An 18748-nucleotide genomic window follows, 5' to 3' on the forward strand; every position below is an offset into this window, starting at 1 on the left:
AGTGAAGTTCGCACATAAAGCATTCACACCCCGAACCTTGATTTTTCTTTTTTTTTTTTTTTTTTTAAGTTGGTGTTCGGTTCGAAAATTGAACCTCAGGTTCGCTCATCTCTAATAAAGAGAGAATTTCCAAACACAGCATCTGTACACATTGGTTCTCACTGGGAGTAAAAATCATTCAGAGACTAGGGTTGCCTTCTCCCACTATTCACTGAAATGATCCGGCTCCCAGTTTCTCTAGCAAATGAATACTGACAGTCTGCACCCAATCACTGACCTCGCACAGAGGGGTGGGCATGGAAGGGGGTGAATATGCATGAGGCATTTACATACACTTTTGACTTTGCAGAAAGTAATAAATATGCCTTAAAACATTTTCTGAGCATCAAAAATTCAAATAGAAGTGGACTCCTACGCTGTCGTAAGAAGATAGTCAGCAGTAATGGTTAAACGTGATTTTACTACGCATTTCAGAGATCACATCTCCTTCCTCAGATAAATCACACATGTACCTGAGGAAGGAGATGTGATCTCTGAATCTCTGAAACGCATAATAAAATCACGTTTAACCATTATGGCTGCCATCTTCTTACGACAGCGCAGGAGTCCACTTCTATTTGATCTTTTGACACTCGCTCCTCGTGGTGTCTGCTGCAGCCGTAACCTACACACTTTCAATAGCAGTTGGGACTATTTTCACAGCTGTATCAGGTGAGCACATCTGATATTTTACCTACAAAGGTTTGTAACGTTAGTACCCTATTAGCGCCTTTTGTCTTTTCAGTCTTTTTCACATTAAGACATTTTCTCTCTCTCTCATTATTCTGGCTTTTGGCAATATAAATAATTTTGATAATCCTGATTGACCTAAAATGGGAAAGATGTATTTTGATTTAATGTCAGATAGTGAGAAAAATATGCATGTGTCTTTATAGATAGTGTATGTAAACTTCAGGTTTCAACTGTACGTGGGGCCAGGTATAGGAAAGTGCAGTCTGCTAGGTATAAATGCTACAGCCCTATAGTAAGAATAAAGTATATGCATCTTTCTGCAAGCAGAGTTTTACCCAGTGCAGCAAAGAATGATGTGAACAGAGCCGTTAAGGGAATCTGTTAGCAGGTTTTTGCAATGTAAGCTGAGGACAGCATGCTGCAATGGTTAAAAAAAGAAAAAAATATTTTGCTTATCTGTGTATGAGCTATTGATTACATAAGCTAAAAGGTTATTACCTTGTGATTAGCATTAAAGGACTAGAAAGTAATGTGCCATGTTGTTTGGCACTCTCTCTACTGTGATTGACACCTCACAGTCAATGCACAATCTCTGTTGAGAGGCTGGTATGGGCAGGGATAGCTCCCAGCTCTGCTACACTCAATTCTTTGGTAATGTCAGAACAGCTGCACACAGTAATCTAAGTTAAACATGGTTAGTTTCAGAATCTCTTTGCCTACAACATGCTGCTCTCAGATGAAGTATTATAAAGCTGCTGACAGATTCCCTTCTAAGCTGTTGATGTATAGGAAGGAAGCCTTATTTTAATTTGAAGCTCCTATCACATTTCCCTTTCTAACTACTTGTAATGAAAATTTGGTTGTGGCCATAAGCTGACTTTGTTATAACTTGGTGCATTACGCCTTTTCTTTTTCCATTTGCCATATGTGCACTTTATTCTGCTATTGTGTGAATCTACTATCAGCCGAGCGGCTTTCATCTTGCTGATATAAGAATCTTTGCTCACAACACTAGGGTTCATTACGATTTAATAAGAAGCTGAAAAAAAGTGATTTAATCATATGGAAAATGCCGAGGCATTTCCAGTAAACATTAATTTGCAGATCTTGTCCTAGAGGTATGCTAGTAATCACGATGTCAGCAGACATTTTTCTATATCTAGAATTTTTCCGATGTCCTAGTTCTGTCTGTCAGGCTCCAGAGTTGGACCGGCGAGCCCTAGAGAATGCGATCCCGAGTAAGGATCCCATCCCCCATAGATGAATTGACACAATAGGATGTGCCGTTAGTGAAATGTCTTCAATTTGTGCACATGCTGCTCGCAATTGATATGTTTTGTATTTTATTAGCTGCATAAGGAGTAGGAGATTTCTTCTCTTGTTGGATTATATGAGAGAGAATCTGGATACTTAGAACCCAAACACTGACTATTATAGGTCCGTGTCACCAACTTGGTTATGCCACGTTCAAATGAGGGGTCTGCTGCCCACTTGATTCTCAAGACCACATAGGGGTTCCAATTCACAACCAATCTGTGCTCTCCTGATGTATTCAACAGCACAAATCGACACTGTTAAGTCAGGCCAGGAACTCCGTGGTTTGGCCTGGTATTGAGACCGTAACACTGAGTGTAAAATATGGACACTATTTCTGTTGTTTGAATTTAGCCTAACATGTTATGGTGTTTACAAAGCGTTCTGGACTGAAGATGAGCATTGCCGTTGATAGCTTATGCGATCCTGGTCTTTGTGCGTTCATATCCTGTTGTTGGTGAACTTCTGTGGACTGTTTGGTGTGTTGTGGAAATGCTCTTGTCTGATTATTTCCTCCCTTCCTTTCATTTCCTCCTGATCACGTAATGTCTATACCTCCTGTAAGTGATTTGCTGTGAGTTTGAGTTTTGGTTTTTCCCAGTCTTTTTATTTGTGTGGGATTAAGCACTCCTGTCCTGGCCCTCTCCTGGGTGAAAGAGGTGGGGCACTAAGCCAGGGTTGTTAAGGAGCTAGGGTAAGGAAGGTGGCCTATACATTGTCACTTTCAGGATCCGGGTCAGCGAGGGTGTCTCTAGCCTGAGGGCCAGTTTAGGATCCCCTGTTCCTAGTGATCCCATAACACCCTGTGAGAGTGAGGATGTGCAAAATCACCGGTGTTCTGAGCCTCTTGGCCGAACCAAGGAATCACCAAGCACCATAATTAGAATTCTTGATTACACTTAAGAACAGGACAGAAATTATAAAACTAAAGGTGCATTTTGTTTTTAATCTGTAATGACTTATGTCAAATAAAAGACTATGTGCTTACTTTACTGTCAGATGCAGAAGTGCTTAAATACAGTCCTGGCTAAAAGTGTTGGCACCCTTGAAATTGTTCCCAAAAACTAAGTATTTTTCCCAGAATATTACTGCAGTTATACTTGTTTTGTTATACACGGTTTTTCCTTTGTGCAAATTTGAACACCACAAAAACAGAGGGGAAAAAAATGCAAATTGAACATAATTTCAAACAAAACCCTCAAAATGGGCCAGATAAAATTCTTGGAATCTTTCCAAAATTGTGGGTAAACAACCTTGTTGTCAGGCATATGATGCTCATTCAAACTCACCTGTGGCAAGTCACAGGTGTGGGCAATATGAAAATCACACCTGAAACCAGATATAAATGGAGAAGTTGACTCAATCTTTTCATTGTGTGTCTGTGTCTGCCACACTAAGTATGGAGAAGAGTCCCGTCTAAGGACTTGAGAACCAAAATTGTTGAAAAATTTCAACAATCTCAAGGTTACAAGTTTATCTCCAGTGATTTTGATGTTCCTTTGTCTACAGTGAGCAACATAATCAAGATGTTTACAACCAATGGCACTGTAGCTAATCTCCTTGGACATGGTTGGCAAAGAAAAATTAATGAAAGGTTGTAACACAGGATAATCTGGATGGGGGAATAGAGGCCCTAATCAAGTTCAAAAGAAATTCAAGCTATCCTGCAGGCAAAGGGGGCATCTGTGGCAGCGTGAAATATCTGTCGACATTTGAATAAAATGAACTGAAGTGGTATGACAGGACACCCAGGGAGACCCCACTACTGACACAGAGACATAAAAAAGCTAGACTACAGTTTGCCACAATGTATGTGAGTAAGCCAAAATACTTCTGAGAAAGAGTCTTGTGGACAAATGAGACCAGGATAGAGCTTTCTGGTAAAGCAAATCATTTTGTTTACTGAAAACGGATTGAGGCCTTTTAAAGAAAAGAACACCTTACTACAGTCAAAGATGGTGGAAGTTCAAAGATGTTTTGGGCTTGTTTTGCTGCCTCTGGCACTAGATGGCTTGACTATGCAAGGCATCACGAAACCTGAAATTACCTATGAATTTTGGGTCGCTATGTAGTGCCCAATGTCAGAAAGCTGAGTTTGCGTCCTACTTCATGGGTCTTCCAGCAGGACAATTATCAATGTAGCCATGCACTCCAACGTAGTGACATGAACTACTTTAGTATGAAAAGCAGCAAATCCAATTTAAAGACATTTCTCTCATCAACATTCACCTTCATCAGTTAACTGGTAAATATAGAACTCAATATATCTAATATATAACACAAAAATCATGTCATAGATCAGAACAGGATTTTATGAAAATGGCATGTATGATCCTTTTACAAAGTGAATATTTTTCACACATAGGCTAAATAAAAGGCAAAGCAGGGGTAGAGAAAAGGAAAAGATAATTGAGATGAAAGAGAATGGAAAATAAACAGAATACAAAACAAGATAAAAAATAAGAATAAAAGGAAAAGCAGGACAATGACCCCAAACTTACTTCAAGAAGCCCCTAGAAATGGATGGAAACAAAGTGCTCAAGAGTTTTGACATGGCAGCAATGAGTCCGACTCTAAATGCCATTGAATAACTGTGAAGAGAGAATGAAAATTAATGTTGGGAGAAGGCACCCATCAAATATGAGACCTTGAGCAGTTTGCAAAAGAAGAGTCCAAAATTCCAGTCGGAAGGCGTAAGAAGCTTGTTGATGATTATAGGAAGCGATTGATTAAAGTTTTTTATTCCAAAGGGTGTGCAACTAAATATTAGGCTATGTTCACATTTCCGTTTTTTTGCATCAGTCACCTGCGTTGCTTGACGCTTGTGACTGATGCGTTGTACAACGGGTGACAAGAATTGTCATGAGAAAGCAGATTCCGTTGGTGAGATGCTTTCAGTATAAAAACGAGAGACAGAGAGCGATCAGCTGATCGCTTTCAAAAGCCGGCCGCCCGGAGGTCAGCTGATCGCTGTCAAAAGCCAGCGGCCGGCTTTTGAGAGCGATCAGCTGATCTCCCGGCAGCCGGCTTTTGAGAGCGATCAGCTGATCGCTCACAGAAGCTGGCCAATCAGCTGATCGCTCTTAGAAGCCGGCCGATCAGCTGATCGCTCACAGAAGCCAGCTGATCAGCTGATCGCTGAGAGAGAGAGAGACAGAGAGAGAGAGAGAGAGATTTGAATGATAAAACACAAGATCTGAGCTTGCGCAGTGAAAATAAAAGGATTGCGCTGCTCACAAAACGTTATATGCTGTGTTCCTGCCGCCTAACGGTCAGTCGGGCGGCAGATGCAACGCAAGGGCATCAGTTGCAATCCGCCACTCATAAGTCTATGGGACACAACGGAATCCGCCAAAAGGATTACATTGTTTATCAGAGTGGCGGATTGTGACTGATCCTAAGCAATGGAAATGTGAACATAGCCTTAACTGGCGGGTGCCAACAAGTTTGTCTTGTAGAATTTTATGTCCATTTTGTATATTTTTTTTTTCCTTTCTATTGTTCCGATACACACAAAGGAAATAAAGGTGTATAACAAAATGTGTATTTGCAATAACTTTCTAGGAGAACAATTTCAAGAGTGCCAACACTTTCGTCCATAACTGTATGTATCAGTCCTTATCTGTACCATTTATGATTAATAATTTTTTTTTTTTTTTTTTTTTAAATCCTAATTTTATGGCTTTTAGTCCTGGGCTATAACTCTGTGCCCTTGTAAATTTACAGAACTGGCTTAAAACCCCTTCAATCTAGGAGTAGCCAATCTGGTGTCTGACACAGCCAGAGTCCCTAGCTGGTTTTCAGCGAGCTCTGCCAATAGTACAGCTAGCAGAGCCTTTCTTAGAGTGCACAGTAGTTACGTCCTAGGATAGGAGTTAGCTTCTGACATCCCAATCAACTTTCTCCAGCCCATTGATGTCTATGCAGCAGTTAGCTTCTCACCTCACTCATTCTCCCACATTCGGGTCCTGACAAGCTGCTCTTATCAGTCCTGTAGAATCAACATTGAACTTTTTTTTTTAAAAAAAATGGAGTCATTGAATTGGAAGTAGTAGGGATTAATTTATATGCAGCAGGTTTGTCAGGAGTTTTATGACTGTTCTTTTCACTTGATTTATGCTTGTTTTTGAGAACTTTCCCATTCAAACATATGGAACTACTGTATTTTTCGGACTATATGACGCACTTTATTCTCCCCAAATTTTGGGGGAAAGTGGGGGGTGCGTCTTATAGTCCGATGGCTGCGGTGCGGTGGTGGTGGAGCGGATGAAGGCGGGTGCAGTGGTGGTGGAGCAGGTCATCAGAGGCAGGATCAGGCTGTAGGAGCGATACCCTGACCACGTGGGCCCGCTCATTTGATATGCACGCCCATCATCCCGCCCATCATCTCTCAGCCCTGAAGCCGGCGCTGACAGGTGGGCGGGATGATGGGCGAGGGGTGCACGCATACTAAAGAGTCGGCCCGCGTGATCACCCAAGGCAACTACAGCCTGCAGTGATCATGTGCGGCTGTATTCACTGCCCCCCTGTGCACCATCATCAGCGCGGGGGGCAGTGAATAAGTACGGTATACTCACCGTTCCCCTGCAGCATCGCGGAGTCCTCTTATCTGCCGGCCAGCTGATCTTTGTAAAGCGGTGAGCACAGCGATGACGTCATCGCTGTACACACGGCTCCACACAGGTCAGCTGGCAAGACGGACAGTAAGCGAGCGATGCTGCGTGGAGTGAAGAGACATGAGTATACAGCGGGAGTCCTCCAGCTGTTACCGCAAATCCGGCCGTAGCTGAAGTGACCGCGAGATCCGCGGTGACTTCAGTCAGGTGATGTGCGGTGACAGGTGGAGTCACCGTGGATCCCGGCGGCTCACTTCACTTGCAGCCTTACCCTCACAGAGAGCGGTCGTGTACTATGGCTGCTCTCTGTGATTGTCAGATGTAGCAGAGCTGGATGCGTCGTGTGACATCGTGTGGATTACATCGGACCTGTTTTAGGGGTTAATAAAGTGGTGAAAGAGGCTGTTTTTTGTCTTTTATTTCAAATAAAGGATTTTTGGGGTGTTTGTGTTTATTCTCTTTCACTTACAGCTTAGTGGTGAGGGGGGTGTCTCATAGACGCCTGCCATCACTAAGCTAGGACTTAGTGGCAGCTATGGGCTGCTGCCATTAACTCCTTATTACCCCGATTGCCACCACATCAGGGCAATCGGCATGAGCAGGGAAAAGTCCCAGGACTGTCGCATCTAATGGATGCGGCAATTCTGGGCTGCTGCTTGCTAATATTTTTAGGCTTGGGGGGCTCCCAATAACGTAAGTCTCCCCAGCCTGAGAAAAAAAAAAGTGGTATCATTTAAAAAAAAAAAAAAAAAATCAGATACCTCTTATAGTGCATTGTTTTATGTAAGTTTGTGGTACAACAAGTCACTCTCAGAATTGTGATACTGTTTATTTTCAGGACCTGAAATATGATGTTGGTGGCGGAGAGAAATTTGATTCCTTGACAGATCTGGTGGAGCATTATAAGAAGAACCCAATGGTTGAAACACTAGGAACCGTTCTGCAGCTCAAGCAGGTACTAAAGAAAAATGCATAGCCTAATGTGGGAGGAAAGATGTTGAACATTACATTTGTTGGAAATGTGGTCATCTACTACTTTTATATTGATCAGCTACGGCGGCTGTACAGAGTGAAAACCCACAGCTACATACACTTTGTTGTAGCAGCTGTCGTGTGCTGCTGATATGCAGTAATCCGCTGTGGTCACCGAATAGTGTATGGAGCTGTGGTATTCCATGCCGATCACCTCGTAACATCAAGCCATTGAAGCTCATGATTGGTTGGAGTGCAAGGTATCTGACCCTACCAATCCTGATATAGGTTAGGTCATCAATATAATAGCATTAGACAACCCCTTTAACCCATGCTGCAATTTCAACAAGAGTCTCCTATGCACATAATAACCCATGGTATTGCTTTATTTCAGCCTCTGAATACCACACGTATAAATGCAGCAGAAATTGAGAGCCGAGTGAAGGAGCTGAGCAAACCTGCTGAAACTGCTGATAAATTTAAGCAGGGCTTTTGGGAAGAGTTTGAGGTATGGATGGAAATAGCCTATCTATGTTTTTAGTTTTGTGATTGTTCAATTATATTTTTTTTAAATTAATCTGTGAGCTTTTATGGGGTTAGGGGAGTTTACACTTTACTGATTAGATTAGGCAATCAGATATACTATTGTGGAGGCATCTTAAAAGGGTGAAATAGATGTGTTCCATCACCAGCACATGGATGATAGTCATCCATGTTCCTCAATCCACCTTCGTACACAGAAGATAAATCACTCTGCAGGTAATGATGCTCCACAACCAAATCCATCACTAATCCGAAAGGTTTGAACAAAAAAGTTAAAACAAAAAACCCACTCCCATCATAATCCAGGAAACTGCAGTGTTGTCCCAGATTATCTCGTCCTTTTTTTTTTTTTTTTGCTTTTAGCCTCATTGCATAAAATTTAGTATTTTCACTTTATGGATGAAGTGTTGGAGACTACTATCGATTTGACTGTGGAACATTTATTAAAGTGAACCGTCAGGTGCAATATGCATCCAGAACCACGAGCAGTTCTGGATGTATATTGCTAATCCCTGCCTAACTGTCCCAGGCTTTAGTAGCATACATAGAGATATATTTATAAAAAGTATTTCTAAAGATCTTTTATAATATACTAATGAGCGCAGAGACTAGCCGTTATTTCCCTTGGCTAGTCGGCCCCTTAGCATGAAAGCACGCCCCTGTGGGCAGTGTCATAGGCATGGTCGCTCTCACCTCTACTGCCACTGCTGATTTTTGGTTCAGTGCTTACGATCAGAACGTCCCTGGACTTAGTCATTCTCACTGCACCAGTTTGAAGCCGGGACGCATACACACGGCTTCATAGTACGCATAGTACAATGATCATGCGCACTGTCAAAATCCAGCGTGGGGGAGGTGGCAGTAGAGGTGAGAGTGACCATGCCTCTGACGCTCCGCATTCATTAATATGCTGGCACGCCCACATGCTGAGGGGGCCGACTAGCCAAGGGAAGTAAAGCCCTTGCGACTAATCGCTGACCTCATTAGCATATAATGAAGCATCTTTCGAAATACTTTTTCTAAAGGTCTCTTTATGTATGCTACTAGATAAAGGGACAGTTAGGGTACCTTCACACTTACCGATGCAGCAGCGATCCGACCAGCGATCTGACCTGGTCAGGATCGCTGCTGCATCGCTACATGGTCGCTGGTGAGCTGTCAAACAGGCAGATCTCACCAGCGACCAGTGAACAGCCCCCAGCCAGCAGCGACGTGCAAGCGACGCTGCGCTTGCACGGAGCCGGCGTCTGGAAGCTGCGGACACTGGTAACTAAGGTAAACATCGGGTATGGTTACCCGATGTTTACATTAGTTACCAGCGTACACCGCTTAGCTGTGTGTGCAGGGAGCAGGGAGCCGCGCACACTGAGCGCTGGCTCCTTGCTCTCCTAGCTACAGTACACATCGGGTTAATTAACCCGATGTGTAATGCAGCTACATGTGCAGAGAGCAGGGAGCCGCGCACACTGCTTAGCGCTGGCTCCTTGCTCTCCTAGCTACAGTACACATCGGGTTAATTAACCCGATGTGTACAGCAGCTACATGTGCAGAGAGCCGGAGCCGGCAGCACAGGCAGCGTGAGAGCTGCGGAGGCTGGTAACTAAGGTAAATATCGGGTAACCACCTTGGTTACCCGATGTTTATCTTAGTTACCAGCCTCCGCAGCTGCCAGACGCCGGCTCCTGCTCCCTGCTCGCTTCATTTGTCGCTCTCTCGCTGTCGCACACAGCGATCTGTGTGTCACAGCGGGAGAGCGCCTTTGAAGAAAACGAACCAGGGCTGTGTGTAACGAGCAGCGATCTCGCAGCAGGGGCCAGATCGCTGCTCAGTGTCACACACAGCGAGATCGCTAATGAGGTCACTGCTGCGTCACAAAAAGCGTGACTCAGCAGCGATCTCGGCAGCGAGCTCGCTGTGTGTGAAGCACCCCTTAGGCAGGGATTAGCAGTATGTACCCAGAACTGCTCGTGGTGCTGGGTGTATATTGCACCTGACAGGTTCCCTTTAAATGCCTCTAAAAGATTAATATACAGCAGTGTCTTCATCAGGAAGGGTGCGGCGCTGATTTCCTTACATGGCATGTAGCTATCCTTCACTTGTCCCCTTCTTTAGCATAGTCATGATACTTTCCAGACTTGCATGCATCATGGTTGACTCCGGCTGATCAAATGTCATCAGCACCACTCTGATTTAGGGGTGCGTGTTGCTGTAAAACTTTAACAACTACACTCACAAGTCTTACCATCAAAGTTTATAACGCTGGTCAAACTTGTTCCTTTCTGTTGATACTGCAAGGTAAAGCAGCACATTGACTTCTTTTCTTTTTCTTTCTATTTTCACAAGCATTTCTCAGAGTTGCAGTTTTTCTGTCATTGAAGTCAATAGAAAAATCAATGGGAGGGAAAAAACCCAACCAAACAAAAAACCCTTACTCATAGGCACGCTGCGTCATCCTGTAAAACTAAGGCATCAATATGTGAATGGAAAAATCATAAATCTGCACTGACGCCATCTTTAGTAGATGTCAAGCATTACTGGTAATAAGTTATCTTTAGAAGAAACAATAGTGTATGGTGATATCTGCTGGGATCTAGGTACTTTGCTGAAAGTGTAACATCAGCAGTACCAGCAAACTGTCAGCTATTCATCACCTATGCAATGGTGCATGCGTTAGTATTAATTAATATTGCAGAGGTGATCTATAGCTGATTGTAGTAAGACTGTTTGCTGTAATGCTGTCCTTGCAGAAGTTACACACTTGGCTGTAAATACCTAGATAACAACAGATTAAAAGCTATTGGAAATGTTAAATGAAGGCGCGTGCATTTGCTAATTATTTTGCACAGATGTGTACATTTATGGTTATTGATAGTCATTTCTTGGCGATTTGCTTACTTTGCGTCCTATTTTACTCTGGCTCATTTTTTCTTTGTACTGTGGCATTGCAGCATTCTGTCTGTAAGAAAGCTCCGCATTGCCTGTATTATACTGTCTCATGCTGCAGTGTCGGAGGCAAGGTATAGTGCTGCATAATGAGAACTTTTGGAGTAAAAAGGCTAGACCTAAATGACCATGACTCTGTTAATTCGGAATTAACAGCTGCAAACAGATGGCCAAGGCATCACTTTGCCTGGCTTGTAAGCGCTGCTAATTCCTATTAATTATACACCGCACAGAAGGTAAATATATGTGATGCAAGGATGTCACGTAATGGCTGTATGTAAAGGGCTTAATTTTATCAGGAGGTGAAACCAGTTACTTAATAGAGAATTGTAATTAGCTGTAAAAAGAAAACTGTGAAAATAATGCATAAGGTAAGAAAGAACCTCAAGATGTAAAGCAAGGGAATTAAAGGGCTATCCACCTGAGACTATAAATCTTCTAATACAGGATGGGCCATAAGTATGGATACACACTGATAAAGTGCAAGTGGTTGCTGATATCACCTTACTGTTTGTGCCATATTAGTACATGGGAGGGGCCAAACATTTGAGGCCGGGTGACGCCCATGGAGGCCATCTGCAAAGCTACCATTTTGAATTCAACTTTACTTTTTTCAATGGGAATGGGTCATGTGACACATCAGACACAGAAATGAAAAACAATGGTGTGCTCATTTTTAACTTAGCTTTATTCATTATCGAGTTATTGACACGTTTGTGACATGGAGCAATGACAGTAAACAACTAAAGGATGTGCTCAAAGTGCTGCCCATTGTGTTGAATTGTCAGCGCGATTCTCTTCTCCTACTCTTGACACACCGAGAGCAAATGCTGCAGATCCAGGATGTGGGGCACCTGAAACACCGGATACAGGAGGCCTGAGGTAGCATTTCTTCTGCTGTATTGCTCTCGGTGTGTCAAGAGTGGGAGAAGAGAATTGCCACAAACGGTAAGGTGAGATTGGCAACCACTTCCATTTTTATCAGGGTGTATCCATACTTATGGCCCACCCTGTAGAACCACCATGTTGGCTATGCTTAGTTTCTGTTATCTTGGGTCTAGTTTTTACTGTCTATAGAGTTTATATGATCTTACCATTGGCCACCATTACAAAACCAAGTGTTGCAGGACAAAACCACCAAAGAAGAATTAAAAAAAATAATTTATTGAAAATTATTTAAAGGGAACCAACCATCAGGATTTTCGTGTATAAGGTGCAGCCAGTGCAGTACTGGCACTATCATGCACAGTGTGTACATACCATCAGGGGGCAGCTCGGGTGTTTAGGCAGTGAAATCCAACTTTATAAAGTTTGAATTTTCGTGCACTTTTTGATTGACGTGTGCACCTCTGCAGATAATGTCCGGGCGGGTTATGCAGGAGTTCCCCGCCCCCCCACCAGCCTGTTCCTCCCTCTCTCCTGATGTCCGGGCGGGTTATGCAGGAGTTCCCCGCCCCCCCGCGCTGCCTGTTCCTCCCTCCCTCCCTCCGGCTGAATGTAAAATGCTAATCTTCAGAAACATGGCGCCGGAGTGGGCCTCTGCGCATAGCGCTTATCTCCGGCGCCATGTTTCTGCAGCCCGCATTACACAGCTTGGTGTCTGCAGAACAGCTGATCGGAGGATGCGATCAGCTGTAGCTATGATGACGTGGCGCCTCAGGACACCGGGCCAGGACAGGAGCTTGCCAGCGACATCGGGGGTCAGGTGAGGTAAGTTCACAATGGACTCACATGACCCCGTGACGGCAGTGCTGCGAGACCCGGTCACGGTAGTGATATCGGGTGGCACTGTCTTCACGGGGTCAGGTGAATGAAATTACTAGCACCTGTGATGTCATTGCCCCAGCAGGCACGCACACATTATACACACACATACACACACTATATATATACACACACACACCCACACTGCTGTGTGTGCGCCCCTGCGTTGACCTGGGCTCACCTTCTGAGTTCCAGGTCACTGCAGGAAAGCACTCACAGCTGTGTGTGTATAATGTGTGTACGCACATGTGTGTATATAATGTGTGTACCCACATGTCTGTGTATAATGTGTGTACGCACATGTGTGTATATAATGTGTGTACGCACATGTCTGTGTATAATGTGTGTACGCACATGTGTGTGTATAATGTGTGTACGCACATGTGTGTGTATAATGTGTGTACGCACATGTGTGTGTATAATGTGTGTACGCACATGTGTGTGTATAATGTGTGTACGCACATGTGTGTATGCATAATGTGTGTACGCACATGTGTGTATGCATAATGTGTGTACGCACATGTGTGTATGCATAATGTGTCTACGCACATGTGTGTACGCATAATGTGTGTATGCATAATGTGTGTATGCAAATGTGTGTATGCACATGTGTGTATGCATAATGTGTGTATGCACATGTGTGTATGCATAATGTGTGTATGCACATGTGTGTATGCACATGTGTGTATATAATGTGTGTATATAATGTGTGTATGCACATGTGTGTGTATATAATGTGTGTATGCACATGTGTGTGTATATAATGTGTGTATGCACATGTGTGTGTGTGTGTATAGTGTGTGTGTATGTGTATAAATGTGTGTGTATATAATGTGTGTGTGCGCGCACGTCTGTATAATGTGTGTGTGCGCGAAAAATTCATTATACAACCGCAAGTAGTAGCAGCAGCATAGGTGGCGAGGACGCCGCAGGCAGCGGGGATAGGTAAGCTCTATGAATACTCCACCTCCTCCTACTTCTCCATCATCATTCTCCTCCTCCATCATTATTATCCTCCTCCTCCTCCATCATTATTATTCTCCTCCTCCTCCTCCTCCTCCTCCATCATTATTATCCTATTATACACACACACACACACACACACACACACACACTATATACACACACACTATATACACAGACACTATACACACACACACACACACACACACACACACACTATATACACACACACACTATATACACACACACTATACACACACACACACTATACACACACACAATACACACACACTACACACACACTATACACACACACACAATACACACACACACACACTATACACACACACACACACACAAACACTATACACACACACTATACACACACACTATACACACTATACACACACACACACACTATACACACACACACTATACACACACACACTATACACACACACACTATACACACACACACTATACACACACACACTATACACACACACACACACACACTATACACACACACACTATATACACACACACACACACTATACACACACACTATACACACACACTATATACACACACACACACACACACACTATATACACACACACATTATACACACACACACGCGCACACACATTATACACACACACACACACGCGCACACACTATATACACACGCGCACACACTATATACACACGCGCACACACTATATACACACACACTATACACACACACACACTATACACACACACACACACACATATATACACACACACACGTGCACACGCACATTATACAAGCGCGCACACACACATACACACGCGCACACACATACACACGCGCGCGCACACACATACACACGCGCATACACACATTATACACACGTGCATACACACATTATACACACATGTGCATACACACATTATACACACATGTGCATACACACATTATGCATACACACATTATGCATACACACATTATATACACACATGTGCATACACACATTATATACACACATGTGCATACACACATTATATACACACATGTGCGTACACACATTATATACACACATGTGCGTACACACATTATACACACACATGTGCGTACACACATGTGCGTACACACATACACACACGTGCGTACACACATTATACACACACGTGCGTACACACATTATACACACACATGTGCGTACACACATTATACACACACATGTGCGTACACACATTATATACACACATGTGCGTACACACATTATACACACATGTGCGTACACACATGTGCGTACACACATACACACACGTGCGTACACACATTATACACACACATGTGCGTACACACATTATACACACACATGTGCGTACACACATTATACACACACATGTGCGTACACACATTATACACAGACATGTGCGTACACACATTATACACACACAGCTGTGAGTGCTTTCCTGCAGTGACCTGGAACTCAGAAGGTGAGCCCAGGTCAACGCAGGGGCGCACACACAGCAGTGTGTGTGTGTATATATATATATAGTGTGTGTATAATGTGTGCGTGCCTGCTGGGGCAATGACATCACAGGTGCTAGTAATTTCATTCACCTGACCCCGTGAAGACAGTGCCACCCGATATCACTACCGTGACCGGGTCTCGCAGCACTGCCGTCACGGGGTCATGTGAGTCCATTGTGAACTTACCTCACCTGACCCCCGATGTCGCTGGCAAGCTCCTGTCCTGGCCCGGTGTCCTGAGGCGCCACGTCATCATAGCTACAGCTGATCGCATCCTCCGATCAGCTGTTCTGCAGACACCAAGCTGTGTAATGCGGGCTGCAGAAACATGGCGCCGGAGATGAGCGCTATGCGCAGAGGCCCACTCCGGCGCCATGTTTCTGAAGATTAGCATTTTACATTCAGCCGGAGGGAGGGAGGGAGGAACAGGCAGCGCGGGGGGGCGGGGAACTCCTGCATAACCCGCCCGGACATCAGGAGAGAGGGAGGAACAGGCTGGTGGGGGGGCGGGGAACTCCTGCATAACCCGCCCGGACATTATCTGCAGAGGTGCACACGTCAATCAAAAAGTGCACGAAAATTCAAACTTTATAAAGTTGGATTTCACTGCCTAAACACCCGAGCTGCCCCCTGATGGTATGTACACACTGTGCATGATAGTGCCAGTACTGCACTGGCTGCAGCTTATACACGAAAATCCTGATGGTTGGTTCCCTTTAAAATAAATATAACATAAATCAAAGAATAGAGGTAAAAAATAAAGAGGAAACTTATCCTAGGTGGAGAAAATCCAGAAAGGAAAGTATAGGCAGTTCAACCATAAAGTGCAGTGAAATAGATAACTCCTTGTTATACGAGGCATCAAGTGCGAAAACAATTAACACAATGTGGGCTACCAAATGCTGAAAAATTACCTATAGTAAAGTGCACAGTGCATAGCTCCCACACAACTCGACGTGCGTTTCGCTGAATGCTTTATCAAGGGAAGTTATCAATTAACCACCATGGTATGTTAAGTCACCGCCTCGGAATCCTAGTGCTCTTGGTTCCCACATTTATTATAGAGTAGCTAGGTGTGTACCACTGATCAGTAGTCCCACAAATGAAGCGTCCAATGGGGAAAACCCACCCAAGCTAGGAGACAAAATGTGGGTCACGAATACAAACTCTAAAAAACACATTTTGTATTTCTCGTAAGGTTAATTATTACCGGCAAAAAGCTTGAAAGAGCATTTCACGTACATTGTTGTTTTGTGTACGTGGTAATAAGTGCTTTGCATTACATTAGCGCAGCGTATCCAACACTAGGAGACCTATATGAAAAACAATAGAATATACTTTTCTCCATATAGTGTATTAGGAATACCATTTTTTTTAATACAGTTCCTTTCTCGCCTTTTCATTGGGGGACACAGACATTGGGTTATATGGTGTCTCCAGGGGAGGCGTGACACTAGGTTTGAAAAAAGTGTTAGCTCCTCCTCCCACAGCATATAACCCCAGCTAGGCGGGAACTAGCTCAGTTTTTTTCCTAGTGTCAGCAGGGAGGCTGACATGTCTGGACTGAGCTCCACCAGAGGTGCCTCAGGTCAGCTTATTTTTACTTTTTATTTTGTTTTTCTTTTCTTATTCATTCTATTTTTGATGGGGGGAACGGGGGTGGCAAGGCACCCTGGTATTGCCCCTGTGTACGGGTAGAGGAAACCTGACGTGCACAAGCAGTCAGTCTTCCCTCGCGCCCAAGTGGTCGGGTCTGCGTACCCCTCCAGGCTCTTTGGAAGCACCTCACACCAAGGTATCTCCAGAGGGCTAGCAGAGCCGAGGATCTGCTTCAGCCTTGAGCCGAAGATGCGTCCCCGAGATCCCCGCATCCCAGGACCGACGCATCTTCAGACTGAGCCAGGAGCAGGTAGGGAGACGACGAGTCATCTGTCCCCTGCATCCAAACCGCCGCCTGAAAAGGCGCAGGTGGGGCGATGCAGGCCGTGATCCCAGGGAAGCATCATTAATTTAGCTCCCGGCTTCGGCCTTCATTCTAGCAACGCCCCCTCCACTGCTCTAGAAGCCGCTCCCTCAAGTGGGCCGTCTCTCCCCTCCATGCTGCCAGAGAACACGACGCCATTACATGTGGGGAGCAGACATGGGTGAGATCGCCTCCTTGGCTCTGCGATTCTGCATCACTATATACCGCTCTGCTCAGTGGTATATCGCTGTCTTTCTAGCGGTGTGTGTCTGCTGGCTAGCGGTGTATATCAGCTTTTAGCAGTATATACTAACTGTGCCTGTAGGTATATACCGACTGTTTGACAGGGTGTGTTCGTTTACTCGGTATATACCGGCTCTGCATAGCAGTCATTTATAATACTCCTAGCAGTTCCTCACCCACAGCAGTCCCTTTATAATACTGCTAGAGGCTTACTGTACTTATTGTGGAGCTGTTGCTGACATGCGTAACCGCAAGGGTGATAAAGCTTCCCAGGCATCCTCTACGGACCTCTACTATGCTTGTACCACCTGTGGACGCTCGTTTTCTAATGGCCGAAGCTATCCACTATGCCGGGGCTGCGATGCCCCTACTACCGTGTCACAACAGCCTCCGCTGCCGGACCAGGAGGTCGTGCAGTCTGTGGATTTGGCTGCGGCCACTATCCAGGCAGTACCCCAGTCTGATGACGTTATTCCTGCCTGGGCTCTTCTAATGTCTAAGAGGTTAGATGACCTGGCCGCTCAGATATCCCAGCCTTCCACAGGCTCCCGCAGCCTCCCCCTGGCTCAGCTCCCCCAGGAGAGCCTGCCTTCGTCTGGTGTCTCGTTCCCAGTACGTAAAAAGGCTCCAAAAGGCGCCATTGCGACCGTTACGTCTCGTCCGACTCAGACGATGATCAGTCTGACTCAGGCTCTGTGACCTTTAGTAGTCACGATTCCCAAGACTCTGACTCTGACTCTGGTTCAGATGTCCCTTCTGAGTCTAGACATATGGAAGACACATTTAATTTTGGCTGTCAATCACTCTCGATTTCTGATAAGCCTTCGGACCCGACTTCTCAGTCGGCAATCAAGCGGGCCAAGAAGCCTCTTAAGTCCTTTGCCCAGGATCCGATTTTTCATCAAATCATATCTTAACGGTGGGATCACCCTGATAGGAGGTTTAATAAAAAAATCCTCCTCTTCATTCGCTTATCCCTTTCCATCGGAACTGGTTAAGCTCTGGTCAGTACCCCCCGTTGTGGATCCGCCAGTATCCAGGCTGGCTAAACACACGGTTATGTCTGTCTCAGACACCGCGTCTCTCAAGGACTCGTCCGACCGCGCAGTTGATGCTGCGGTCAAATCTATTTTCCAGGCTTCGGGCTCCTCTCTGCGCCCCCTGTTTGCC

The 18748-nt window shown here is 44.6% G+C and overlaps 1 protein-coding gene across 2 annotated transcripts in view; it reads left to right on the top strand.

Annotated features, from left to right (window-relative positions):
* Positions 1-18748, top strand: part of PTPN11 (protein tyrosine phosphatase non-receptor type 11) — a 142928-nt gene that overhangs the window by 59518 nt on the left and 64662 nt on the right. For both annotated transcript variants that reach the window (XM_075323959.1, XM_075323969.1), the window contains exons 5-6: positions 7501-7617; positions 8029-8142. In XM_075323959.1, coding sequence (XP_075180074.1) covers positions 7501-7617; positions 8029-8142 — 231 coding nt within the window. The remainder of the gene's footprint in view (positions 1-7500; positions 7618-8028; positions 8143-18748) is intronic.

Source organism: Anomaloglossus baeobatrachus, chromosome 1 (assembly GCF_048569485.1).
Source record: "Anomaloglossus baeobatrachus isolate aAnoBae1 chromosome 1, aAnoBae1.hap1, whole genome shotgun sequence".
Taxonomy (NCBI): domain Eukaryota; kingdom Metazoa; phylum Chordata; class Amphibia; order Anura; family Aromobatidae; genus Anomaloglossus; species Anomaloglossus baeobatrachus.